This window comes from Propithecus coquereli, unplaced genomic scaffold (genome assembly GCF_000956105.1).
Source record: "Propithecus coquereli isolate 6110/MARCELLA unplaced genomic scaffold, Pcoq_1.0 Scaffold59, whole genome shotgun sequence".
NCBI lineage: Eukaryota > Metazoa > Chordata > Mammalia > Primates > Indriidae > Propithecus > Propithecus coquereli.
In genome coordinates this window covers 3287431-3301002 of record NW_012151840.1, presented here as the reverse complement: position 1 = coordinate 3301002, position 13572 = coordinate 3287431, and the positions used below count along the sequence as shown (strand labels likewise).

At 51.0% G+C, this 13572-nt stretch overlaps 1 protein-coding gene across 4 annotated transcripts in view; it reads left to right on the top strand.

Moving 5' to 3' along the window:
• IL6R (interleukin 6 receptor) overlaps positions 1-13572 on the top strand; it is a 50833-nt gene that overhangs the window by 8940 nt on the left and 28321 nt on the right. For 3 of the 4 annotated variants that reach the window (XR_001138079.1, XM_012658896.1, XM_012658899.1), the window contains exon 2: positions 10729-10977. Coding sequence is in view for 3 of the 4 variants with exons in the window: in XM_012658896.1 (XP_012514350.1) it covers positions 10729-10977 (249 nt within the window). In the remaining variant the exon portion in view is untranslated. Of the gene's footprint in view, positions 1-2038; positions 2292-10728; positions 10978-13572 lie in introns of those variants that run through there. The other variant, XM_012658898.1, reaches the window with a different exon arrangement.

The following is a 13572-nucleotide window of genomic DNA, read 5'->3' as shown; positions in this document are numbered from 1 at the left end:
TTGTAACCTGATATTCTTTTACAGTTTATAGAACAATCCATCTTTCCCCCACTTATCTTAAAAGTTACCTTTAAAACCTACCAAATTCCTGTATACTTGGGTTTGTACTGCCTCTTGGCATAGTGAGTAGTTGAAAGCATAAATTCTGAGGCCCAATTAACTGGATTTTAATCCAGGCTCATCCCTAATTATCTATATAACCTCAGCCTCCTCTTCTGTCAGAGAGACTGTTGGGAAGATCAAGTTGGTTGATCCATGTAGCGCATTTAGAATAGTGCCTGTATGTAGTAAGCACTCAGACTAAGTAAGCTATTTTTTTAAAAAGTTGCAAAATACACATAAAATTTATCATCTTAACCATTTTAAACCATAAAGTTCAATAGTGCAGACTAAGCTATTTTTGATTTTTATTATTTCTGAACTTTCTAGTCTCCTCTATAGTTTTGTCTCTCTATTCATGTGCTAGTACCGCACTGTTTTAATTACTGTAGCTTTATAATGTGCTTTAAAGTAGGGCTAATCTCCCTCTCATTTCTTCTGCTTTTTCAGAATTTTCCTGGCTATCCTTGTTTACTTACTTTTACATTTGAAGTTCAGAATCAACTTGTCTAATTAAAAAAAGAAGTCCTATTGGTATTTTTATTAGGATCAAGTAAACTTAGAGATTGATTAGGGAACACTGACATATTTATAATGCTGAGTCTTTCTTTCTTGGAACATGGTAGGTCTGATAGGGATTTTTTTTTTTTTTTTTGAGACAGAGTCTCACTCTGTTGCCTGGGCTAGAGTGCTGTGGCGTCAGCCTAGCTCACAGCAACCTTGAACTCCTGGGTTCAAGCGATCCTTCTGCCTCAGCCTCCTGAGTAACTGGGACTACAGACATGTGCCACCATGCCCAGCTAATTTTATATATTTATTTTTAGTTGTCCAGCTAATTTCTTTCTATTTTTTTTTAGTAGAGATGGGGTCTTGCTCTTGCTCAGGCGGGTCTTAAACTCCTGAGCTCAAACGATCCTCCCGCCTTGGCCTCCTAGAGTGGTAGGATTCCAGGCATGAGCCACCACGCCTGGCCCTGATAGGGCTTATGTACAACTGGGGGACGAGCTGGGGCAGGAGAGCCAGACATCCAGGTTTCACTGAGTGGAGATGTGCCTATTACACTTCCTTTCGCAACTGTTAACAGTGTGGCGCATGTGTTTGCATGCGCGTGTGGGTGTTTGTGTGTGTGCACACAAGCTCTGGGAACATGGGGGTGGGGAGGGGGATGGGCTTGAGTTTGGCAGTGGCAGGGGTGGCGGAGTGGGGACTGTGGGCCCGTATGAAAAGTGCCCTGGCAGCATCCCGTACCTACACAACAGTGGGGTCAGCACGAACCTGACGTTGGATGAGTTTCGCAAACTGAACACACACCGAACCGCCGCTCAGAGTGAGAACTGAATGGCACCACCCCTGCGCTTCTTAGTCGCTCCCTGCTGCCTCTACCAGGATTTTTTAAATCTTGAGCTTTGCTTCCTCTTGTCTAAAGGGTGGAGGAGGGGAGCTGAGGGCAGGGTGGTGGCATGGTGGGGCATGCATCAGGCCCCTTCCTGTGGCCGCCCTTCCCCACCTTCCAGAAGCACCTAAGAAACCCTGACTGTGGGCCGGGCTCCTGGTTCGATTCCTGGGCCACCTTCAGATAGGGGAGACAGGCAGAGGGCCACACGGCGAACGTGGACGGAGGTTCCCAGAGCCCCTGCTCCAGTCCTGGCCGCGCTACCCGCTGCCTGCCTGGCTCCTGGGCCTCAGCAGTTCCCTGGCCTACAAGAAGGAGCGGGTTGGTCTGAATTGCCCTTACGGGCCCCACAGCCTTAACTCAGTGATCCTATCTCCTTATCTCAGCGCCTCCCTGGCTGGAGCTCCTCCTCATGCCCCTGTCTGGACCAAAGTCCCGTGTGTGTCCTGTCTGGGTGTCAGTGCCTTTCTCCTCAGTCTGGCCTTTAATCTCTTATTTCTGGGTTTGCTGCTGGGGTTAGGTGGGGTTGGGGGAGTTGGATTATTGGCCCTCCTTAGTTATCTTTTCCTCGAATTAGTTTATGATCTCTAACCCAGGCTACACCTTCTTGGACGGGGCCAGGTGATTATCTCTGACGCTTCCGGGGGAGGATGAAATGTTTTCTTCCCCAGGAGTGGGTCACACGCGCACACGGATCTCTGAGTCAGCATCCAACGTTACCTTTTTATGGGGCCAAAGGAGCCTCCCTCCCAAGCAGTACGCGGTCCGCTGTGTGGATCAGGAGGACGGCTGAGCCAAGGTAAATACCGACTCTGCCAAATACAAGACAAATACAAGCAGGTACAAGGAGTACAAATACATTAGTGGGAGAGGAGGGGGCACGGGCTGCCCAGCCAGAGCCAGTAACCTGAGAAGGGGGGCCTGGGAGCTGAGTCTGCCAGCCTGGGAGTCTTGGCTTGCTAATTGCTTGTGGCCTGAATGGCAGCCCAGGGCACCCTCTGGGACATTAGTGAGAAGTGAGTGGGCTCGTGCAGTGGGGTGAGCTGGGGAGAACGTGGGATTCGAGGTCAGAGAGGGAGGCACTGTTAAGCTATAACTCACACAAATGCTGCTGCTATAGGGGAGAGGGAGAAAGGTCACCGGCATGACTCCTGACTCCCGAGATGCCCCCAGGTCCTGCTAGGTTCTGCAGGCTGGGAGGGGGGGGCCACCTCCCCCTCACACACCCCTCAAACTTCAGGTTCCCTTTCCCAGGCCTGTGTGCAGGGCGGAAAGGTGTGAGAAGGGCAGGGAGGGGACAGGAAAGTGGGAGACAGGGGAGATGGGGACCAGTGTAACCCAGGGGAGGGGAGCGGAGGATGGAGCATAGAGAGGTTCCCCGGGTTGAGGAGAGAGACCGGCCTTGGCAGCACTTGCCTGGTTCCCGTCCAAGCAGACTCCCTCCCTCACTGGCTATGTGAATTTGGGCAAGTTCCTTAACTTCTCTGACCTCTATTGCCTCAACAGTGAAATGGGGACAAGACTCCCTCCCTAGCAGGGTTGTTGTGAGGGGTAGAGCGCTCTTGGGTAAAACTCATGGCACAGGGTCAGTGCCCTAACTGGTCATGGATTGTTACATCTGAAGTCGGGAGACCTTGGAGAATGCAAGGACAGGTGACCAAGAACACTGGGGACTTGTCCTAGCCCCTGTGGGCCCAAATTCTGCATTTGTTTCCATTTGGACCTGAGGCTCCCACATTCTTCTCCTGGAGACATCTCAACACCCACCTCCTTTCAGATCAAGGCCTTCGTTGCTGAGAAAGGATCTTGGTCTCTTGACCCCTTCCAAAACCCTGTGCCTCTGCAGCCCGAGGGGCTAAGTGAGGCTGGAAGCCATCCTGGCTCGAGGCCAGCTGGGACCCATGTCCTTGCTCAGAAACAGGGGCAGTGGGGTGGGATTAGCAGGCACGAGCTGAGCCCGCGTCCTCGGTGGCAGGCCCGGCAGCTGGTTCACTGCTTACATAAACGGGGCCAGGAAGCTGAACTTGTTTTTGCTGGCAAGAGCAGCAACACGCTGCAAGAGAGTTGAGAAATACGTGTCTCCGTGTGCGTGTTTTTCTCTGGTTATTGACATTTGCAAGTTTACTTGAAGAGGGAAAAAAGTAGAAAAACAACGAAGCAGTTTGGGTTTTTGGCATCCAACCTTAGGTCCTGCATGTGGAGAGACCCACTTCCCAGAGCTGTGCTGCAAAGTCCCAGCTCGAGGGGTGTCTGGACCGTGGTGGGGGCCCAATGCCCCTGGGAGTGGGATCAGGGGCAGGGAGTTGTGGGATTGCTGGGATTCACTAGGACCTCGGCTCTCTTCTCCTTGCGGAATGGGAGGTGAGGGAGGTTCTGGGAATTCCCTCGCCTAGAGCTGTCCGGAGAGAGAGGAGTGTTTGTCTGAGGGCACTGGGATGACCCAGCCATCATCCCTCTCCCAAAGTCATCAACTGTTAAAATAATGGATCCACAGATTAGTTGTGTGTTTTCAAGCTGGATATTGTCTGAGACAAACAGACGTGCTTCCTGTCCTCTGAGAGCTAATGACTCGGCGTGATGGGACACTGGACCACGGAGTGGGGGCCGGCAGGGGCCTCAGATCCCAGTCTGAACCCTCATTTCACAGAGAAGGCGAGTGGGCCCTGCCAGGGTCAGTGACATGCCCACCACTGCCTGTGAGTCATTGGCAAGACCAGGAATGGGACTCGGGTCTCCTGACAACACAGAGCTGCTTCCTCTGTGCCAAAGAGATGTACTTTATATTAAAGAACAAATCAAGACAGACTGCATATTTGTGTCAGCCCAACCCCACCCAATTAATAGTCAGTGACTAAACGGTGACCAGCCCAGACATCAAGTGCCTTTGGCTGTCGCGGAGGAGCTTTTGGGAAGTTTGTTTTCAGGAGGTGATACTGCCTCCTTTTCTGATCTTAGTCCCAGGTGAGGTACTTTCTCATCCTCTCTGTAGAATCCCACGTCTTCTCAGGAGCCTGGGATCAAGGGTGCCCCCTCCCTGCATCTGACACTGGCCTTGGCAGGAACAAAGAAGGCTCACAGTCCTTGGGTGCCCCTTCCTTTCTCCTGCCTCTCTGCCGCTTTGTGATGCACTGGGAGCCGGGAGGGGGACAGTTGGTTCACCCTCATGGTGGTTGGAGGAGAAACATAAGGAAGAAGCAGTGTTGGCTCCTGTCCTAGGGGCAGGAGTCAGAGGTGGGGAAGGCACTGAGCCTGCACATACCTTCGATGGGGCTTCTCTCTGCCTGCAGGGTCAGGTCTGATCCCCTTGGGGGATGCTTACGCCCTCCATGTTCTCCCATAGGTCCCACCTCCTCCTTATTGTGTTTGAGATACTCTAGACACTGGCCCTCCCCAGGACTCTCATTTCTTTTTTTTTTTTTTTTTTTGAGACAGGGTTTCCGTTGCCCACGCTAGAGTGCTGTGGCATCATCACAGCTCACTGCAACCTCAAACTCCTGGGCTCAAGGGGTTTTCCTGCCAAGTAGCTGGGACTACAGGTGCACGCCACCACACCTGGCTAATTTTTCTATTTTTTGTAGAGACAGGGTCTCGCTTTTCCTCAGGCTGGTCTTGAACTCCTGGCCTCAAGCAATCCTCCTGCCTCAGCCTCCCAGAGTGCTAGGATTACAGGCGTGAGCCCCTGTGCCCAACGTGGACTCTCACTTCTTGATGCCTTAGCATATACTACTGTTCCCTCTTTATGGAATGCCATTCCCTGTGGCTCCACTTACCAAACTCCCACTTATTTCTCAAGGTCCAAATCAAGCCTCTCTTCCCTTTTTAGAATGATTTATTCCTCTTCTCAGCTCCCTCAATGTGTTGGGGACACTTATCTCAGGGTGGCCTGTGTTACAGGTAGTTTTAAGTTCTCTGCAGTGTTTTGTGGGGATTAAACAAGATTACTATATGGGAAGGTGGAAAGGAGTGCCAGTGTGTAGTAGATATTTGATAACTGCTAGTTTTTTCCCCTGGATTAGGAACTTCTGGGCTTGCATATCATGGGTGCACAAAAATTCTTGACTTCTTAAGGTGGGGATAGGCACAGGCTTGCAGACCTGGCTCCAAACAGCCGAGCAATTACTTATGGGTAGATGCTCAATTGTGTGCTGTTTGCTAAATGCCAGGGTGCGCAGCACCAGCCATGCCTCCCCCACGCCCCCATCTTCTCCCAGGGCCTCCTGTGCAACGCTGTCAGGCTCAGGCGCAAGTGTGTGAATGGCCCGGCCTCTCCCAGGAGCAGGCAGGAGTGCTCTCAAGAGCTCGCTCCTCACCTGGTTCCTTTGGCGTCTCACCCTTTTGGTTCTTCTCTTTCAGTAGGGGCCTACTTAGGGACAGACTCCCAGGGCACAGAGAAATGGGGATGGAGGGGGCGAGGGCAGGAATCAAGGCTGAGCCCAGGGCTGGTGCCTCGTGTTCATCAGGCCTGCAGGGGAAGGATGGGCCACAGGTGCAGCGACCCGGACTGAGCGGAACATAGAGCAACAAGGGTGGGTGGGTGCTCTCAGAAGCTGCTTGTCCTGAAAAATCCACCCTCATCCCGCCCCTATCCCCCAGGGCCCATTGCTCTGTCCTGCTTCCTCCCTCCTCCCTAGAAGTAAGAACTCAGATGTGGCTGGTCCGAAGGTAGTGAGTTATTTCATTTGATTGTTCACAGTCAGTTACAGATTGAACTCCTTGTTCTGCTACTTCCCCCCTCCTCACTACTGCACTTGAGTAATCAAAAAAAAAAAAAACAAAAAAACCCAACCCAAACCCAGGCTATGTAGCTTGTTTATATATATATATATGTATATAGTTTATTCATTAAGTAATATGGACAATTTATAGAAAATTCAAAAACTACAGAAAGATGAAGGGAAGAGAAAGAAATCATCTCTAGTACCATCATTTGGAGACGGGGGCAGAGGCACTGGGAGGCCACTTCTGTGAATGTCACTTTTTCTTTTTCAAGGAAGTGCTCTGAGGTTCCCCCACTGCCAGCTGGTGTCCTGGGTGCTGACTCAGAGATTTGGGTCGGAAGGCAGAGGGCCGAGTGTGGGTGGGGAGAGGCAGTGCTGCCCATTCTGACTTTATAGCAAGTATATTTTCTTATGGTCTTTCTTCTATGAGCATTTGTTGTGATCATTCTGCATATAGTGCTTTTATTTATTTTTTAATTTATTTTTGAGATGGGGCCTCGCTCTGTTGCCCAGGCTAGAGTGCAGCGGCATCATCATAGCTCACTGCAACCTCAAACTCCTGGGCTCAAGCAATCCTCCTGCCTCAGTCTCCTGAGTAGCTGGGACTACAGGTATGCACCACCATGCCTGGCTAATTTCTTTTTTATTTCTTTGTAGAGATGGAATCTAGCTATGTTGTCCAGACTGATCTTGAACTCCTGGGCTCAAGCAATCCTCTCACCTTAGCCTCCCCCAAAGTGCTGGGATTACAGGCGTGAGCCACTGTGCCCAGCCCATACAGTGTTTTTAAAAGCATAATTTACACAGTGTTGTTTACAGGTTCTAGAAGAAATATATTTTGAAGCAGAGCTGTGACAGGCAATACTTGCCAATGGGTGGTTTATAATTAATCATTCCCTATTAAAAAATAGTGACTCAGTTTTAAAGATTCAGAAAACCATTACTCAAGTTCCTTGGCAGAGGAAGTGGCCATTATGTTGCTCTCTGCAGCTCTGCTTTTGTGGAAGAGAAAAAAAAAAGTCTTTTTATTTGGTGTTTCTCTGAGCTGCCCAAGTACTTCGGCCATTGTTAGTGCGTGCTGGAGCAGAACGGCCCCTGCTATTGTTCGGGCTGGCCACTAAACATGGCAAGAGCTTCCATCTGAACGGGGCTAAGGGAAATGACCAGAGAGACATATTTTCTGGAACTCGCAAAGGCAGAAGCAGAAGAGAGAGCTCCCTCTGGTTCCAGACTCCGAGTTTCCTTCCTTGGCATCTCCTGGTTGTAAAAAGCTGGTTCCTCTGATCCTAGTGTGGGGTCTGCCCGTTGCACAACATGAGGGGGCACTACCTAGACCCTTGTGTCACCTGTGAATGGTACTCCTGGGAGTTTTCAGTGTGGAGACCTTGTCCTTGTCCTTGACCTCTTAGGTGCCCTACATTAAACAAACATGTATTAAGCACCTGCTGAGTTCTCTGATGAGTGGATGGCAGGAACTTACATTTTTGTCATGGTCGGGACCTGTACGTAGGTGAGGACTGTGCTCTGTGAGAATGCCGGTGAGCAGATGAGCCGTCCGTGGTCCTTAACCCTTACACCGGACTTTCGTGCAAGCCGCACTTGTGTGCATTGTGAACTGATGCTCCTAAACTGCCTTGTGAGTACTGATTTCTGCTTGTCAGATGGTGGAGGGATGTTGCAAGCATTGTACTGGCAGACAATTCTCTTTTGGGAGTGTCTCCATCTTTGTTCCTACAAGTTTGTAATTTGTGCATGAACTCGACGTCCACGTTAGGTTTTATTTTTATGGCTGCTTTATCAAGTGCAAAATGGAAAAGTGAAAATATTGATATACAGTGATTAGAAGGTGCATCTTCTAAACAACCTCATTCAGGCACGGGTGGAAGTCAATACATGGACTGGATATGGCAAGCTGCTGCCTCCAGCAGGTGCTCATTGGACTTACACACGTTGGACTGTGTGTTCAGTCATGAAGGAAAGGGACACATGTCACATACATGCCAGGACCGGCAGTTTCATTCTTAGGAAAGTTCTTGGCAAGTGCACCAAGAGTCATGAACAGGAAAGTTGAAGCAGGGTGTATGTAATCTCAGCTATTTAGGAGCTGAGGCGGGAGGATCCCTTGAGCCCAGGAGTTTGAGACCGGCCAGGGCAACATAGCAAGACCCTGTCTCCAAAAAAAAAAAACAACAGTTGATAGCCACACTCTTTGATACAGCAAACCACTGGAAATGACCCCAAACCTCCTTCAATGGGAGAATGAGAGGGCTGAACAATGGAATATTGCATAGCAGTGAAAAAGAATGAACTGTGTAACTACATGTAAATAAATCATAGAGACGTATGAATGAAAAAAGCACATTACAGGAGACTATATACAAACCATATATATAACACTCAAAAATCAAGAAAAGTTAAGAAAAACTTATGGATCTGTGGGTAGTGAACCTATTTTTTAAAAGTAAGGGAGTGATAAACCCAAAATGTAACACTGTATAGGTGGGGAAGCTGGAAGATGGGGAAGCCCAGAGTGAGCTTCAGAGACAATGATCGTGCTATTTTTTTGGGTTGGTGGGGGCCCCTGGGTATTTTATGCTTCATAGCTTTTATGTACATTACATATATTAATTTGCATGTGTTCAGTATTATGTAATTGAAAAACAATGTTTGAAATGTTAGAAATACGTTGTCAAAGGTTATTTGTGGGAGCTGTGCTGTAGTTAGGGCTTTTTATAAGGCTTTTAAGCCCTCTGGGCAATCCCTTATTGCCCTCAGTGGATTTCAACTTCTAGGGACTTGGATTTCGCTGATGTTCAGGGGCGAACTGTGTGGTCTCTCCTAGCCCTGCAGCAGCGAATACAACCCCATCCTCAAGGGCAGGGTCTCTCTGATGCCTGACTGTGGCTTCCTCACTGGTGCCTGGCCGCTGAGGCTTCCTCCAGTGTTTGTCCAATGCAGGACAGAGGGAGGGCCTTCCTTGCCCACCATGGAGGAAGTGAGGCCACCAGGGGGTCTAAGGAACCTGCCCAAACTCGCCTGGCTGCACGGTGACAGTTCAACCAACTTTCTCACCCAAAGTCCAGGGCTGGTGAAGAGAGAAAGCCTTAGACAACTGACTGCATCCTGGCCTTGCATCTGTCGCTTTTCTGCCAGCCTTGGGGTAGAAGGTCCCAGAGTGGAGAGCTCTGGCTCCAGGTGGTAGAGTGAGAAGGAAGAATGAAGGGCGTCTGTACAGGCAGGCAGGGCCCAGTGACAGGCAGAAACTGTTTCTGCCCCTTTGATACCTATGTCCCTGGTCTCTGGACTGTGACCAGTAGCCAGTCTGGACTGCCAGCCTCCTCTGGCTTTGGGACTGTTATCTGCCTCAGAATTACTGATCCTTACTCCCTCCTCTCTGACAGCCACCTTGGATGTGGTGGGAGGAAGGACAGTCCAACAAGCATGAGATAAAAACACCTCCTCCCAAACAAGAAGACTTTGCAGGCCATGGAGAGACATTTGTGCTAGTCCTCAGTCCCAGGAGCATGGGCGGGGAGGTGAGGTCAGACACTCAGGCAGCTGCTGGGCCTTTCCCGTATCTTTGGCCAGACTGATCGCTGCTGCTTGCTAATAAATGGTTGTGCATCTGGTTTGAAGGCTTAACAAGAAAACATGGTTGTGTTCCCTGGCCTCTGTTCCCTCCGCTGGTTGGACTAATTTAATAGATTGGTTAATAAATGAGTTCAAGGTGGTTGGGCTAATTTTTATCTTACATTTTATAAATGTATAACCTGTACTCAAAAAAAATTTTTCTGCTTGTTTCTTTAATCTTCAATCTCCTTTTCCTTGAACAGTAGAATAGCACACAATTTTTTTCGATGAGCAGAGAATGCATTTGTTTTTCTTCTTTACCTTCCAGTTTGGTCCCTAGAATAAAAACAGCATTGCCCTAAGCGGTGTAATAGGTGGGTGTAGGGTGCTGGAGGGAGTGTGGAACAGAGAATCAGAAGACCTGGTTCACGTCCCAGCTGTGCAGCTGACATGTTGGTGCTCTTGGGCAAGTCTCCTGATTGTTCTGTGCCTCAGTTACCATCTGTGAAACAGGGAAGACCCTGTGAGTCTGAGATACCCTAGGTACTTGTGCACCCTGGGGGTCCCACTTGGGTGCCTGGCATTCATTCCCACGTTCATTCATTCATTCACACATCCATGGAGTGCTCAGTGGGCCCCTGCCATGTGCCAGGCAACGTTCCGGGCCCCGGATTGTAGCAGACAACAAGACAGGGTGCCTGTGCTTGTGGTGCTTGGAGTCTTAAGGGGAAGACAGACATGCAATTGGTAATTACACTCCACGCAGACAGCTGGGTGGCGAGGGCCAGGCTGCTGAGGCCACCGGGAAGCTGCTGCCTGAGTCAAGGCAGCGGGGACGGTGGCCTGAGCCGATTCCTGCTTAGTACCGAGGCTTGTGGCTTCCCCAGCTCAGAACGAAGCCCCTCTTCGGATTGCTGTGGGTTTACTGAGTGTTTTCTCCCTCTCCAGAGGTGGCAAGTGATGTGCTGACCAGCCTGCCGGGGGACAGCGTTACCCTGACCTGCCCAGGGGCAGAACCGGAAGACAATGCCACCGTTCACTGGATGCTCAGAAATCCCGTCGTGGGCTCTCACCATAGCATACAGGCCGGCGTGGGAAGGAGGCTGCTTCTGAGGTCGGTGCAGCTCAGTGACTCTGGAAACTACACGTGCTACCGGGCTGGCCACCCCGCGGGATCTGTGCGCTTGCTGGTGGATGGTGAGTTGTGCCTCAGAGCTCTGGGAGACGCTCCCAGGGCAGCTCCAGCACGAGGCTCTGTGCATTCCAGAGAGAGTCCCTGCCTGACCCTTTAAACGCCTGGTATTTCCTTGGCCCAAGAATTTCGGGAAAAGGCCGGCAGATGTCTGCCGGGGAGAGCTGGCGGAGATTCCTGCTGGGTGGGGCATCTGGCAGAGGCAGAGTGCTGTCTGGCAGGCCTTGTGAGCGAGGACTGGTTAACAGCCTGGGGCCCGGGCCAGGCAGCCCGGGCTGGAATCCTGCTCCTTCACATATAGCTTAACTTCTCTGCCCCTCGGTTTCCTCTTTGACAAAGTACGGCTAATTTTATTACCTTATCTTAGAGTTGTTGCAAAGAATAAATATGTATGAATGTATATGTGTGTATCTCACACACACACGGGGCTGAAAACTCTGCATAGCACATACTGTGCTCTCAAATTAGCTCTTCTTATTTTTAGAATTAGCAGGTTCTTGGCTCCCTCACATCTAGATAAAAAATGTCATAGAGCCGAGGCCTTGTGTGCCAAGCCCTGTGTTAAGGCACGTCCTTGTATCTCCTGGAGTCAGTCCTCCCATCCCTGTGCCGGAAAGCAGTGTTATTATTATTATTATTATTTATTATTTTTTTTTTGAGACAGAATCTCACTCTGTTGCCCTGGCTAGAGTGAGTGCCGTGGCGTCAGCCTAGCTCACAGCAACCTTGAACTCCTGGGTTCAAGCGATCCTTCTGCCTCAGCCTCCTGAGTAACTGGGACTACAGACATGTGCCACCATGCCCAGCTAATTTTATATATTTATTTTTAGTTGTCCAGCTAATTTCTTTCTATTTTTTTTTAGTAGAGATGGGGTCTTGCTCTTGCTCAGGCGGGTCTTAAACTCCTGAGCTCAAACGATCCTCCCGCCTTGGCCTCCTAGAGTGGTAGGATTCCAGGCATGAGCCACCACGCCTGGCCCTGATAGGGCTTATGTACAACTGGGGGACGAGCTGGGGCAGGAGAGCCAGACATCCAGGTTTCACTGAGTGGAGATGTGCCTATTACACTTCCTTTCGCAACTGTTAACAGTGTGGCGCATGTGTTTGCATGCGCGTGTGGGTGTTTGTGTGTGTGCACACAAGCTCTGGGAACATGGGGGTGGGGAGGGGGATGGGCTTGAGTTTGGCAGTGGCAGGGGTGGCGGAGTGGGGACTGTGGGCCCGTATGAAAAGTGCCCTGGCAGCATCCCGTACCTACACAACAGTGGGGTCAGCACGAACCTGACGTTGGATGAGTTTCGCAAACTGAACACACACCGAACCGCCGCTCAGAGTGAGAACTGAATGGCACCACCCCTGCGCTTCTTAGTCGCTCCCTGCTGCCTCTACCAGGATTTTTTAAATCTTGAGCTTTGCTTCCTCTTGTCTAAAGGGTGGAGGAGGGGAGCTGAGGGCAGGGTGGTGGCATGGTGGGGCATGCATCAGGCCCCTTCCTGTGGCCGCCCTTCCCCACCTTCCAGAAGCACCTAAGAAACCCTGACTGTGGGCCGGGCTCCTGGTTCGATTCCTGGGCCACCTTCAGATAGGGGAGACAGGCAGAGGGCCACACGGCGAACGTGGACGGAGGTTCCCAGAGCCCCTGCTCCAGTCCTGGCCGCGCTACCCGCTGCCTGCCTGGCTCCTGGGCCTCAGCAGTTCCCTGGCCTACAAGAAGGAGCGGGTTGGTCTGAATTGCCCTTACGGGCCCCACAGCCTTAACTCAGTGATCCTATCTCCTTATCTCAGCGCCTCCCTGGCTGGAGCTCCTCCTCATGCCCCTGTCTGGACCAAAGTCCCGTGTGTGTCCTGTCTGGGTGTCAGTGCCTTTCTCCTCAGTCTGGCCTTTAATCTCTTATTTCTGGGTTTGCTGCTGGGGTTAGGTGGGGTTGGGGGAGTTGGATTATTGGCCCTCCTTAGTTATCTTTTCCTCGAATTAGTTTATGATCTCTAACCCAGGCTACACCTTCTTGGACGGGGCCAGGTGATTATCTCTGACGCTTCCGGGGGAGGATGAAATGTTTTCTTCCCCAGGAGTGGGTCACACGCGCACACGGATCTCTGAGTCAGCATCCAACGTTACCTTTTTATGGGGCCAAAGGAGCCTCCCTCCCAAGCAGTACGCGGTCCGCTGTGTGGATCAGGAGGACGGCTGAGCCAAGGTAAATACCGACTCTGCCAAATACAAGACAAATACAAGCAGGTACAAGGAGTACAAATACATTAGTGGGAGAGGAGGGGGCACGGGCTGCCCAGCCAGAGCCAGTAACCTGAGAAGGGGGGCCTGGGAGCTGAGTCTGCCAGCCTGGGAGTCTTGGCTTGCTAATTGCTTGTGGCCTGAATGGCAGCCCAGGGCACCCTCTGGGACATTAGTGAGAAGTGAGTGGGCTCGTGCAGTGGGGTGAGCTGGGGAGAACGTGGGATTCGAGGTCAGAGAGGGAGGCACTGTTAAGCTATAACTCACACAAATGCTGCTGCTATAGGGGAGAGGGAGAAAGGTCACCGGCATGACTCCTGACTCCCGAGATGCCCCCAGGTCCTGCTAGGTTCTGCAGGCTGGGAGG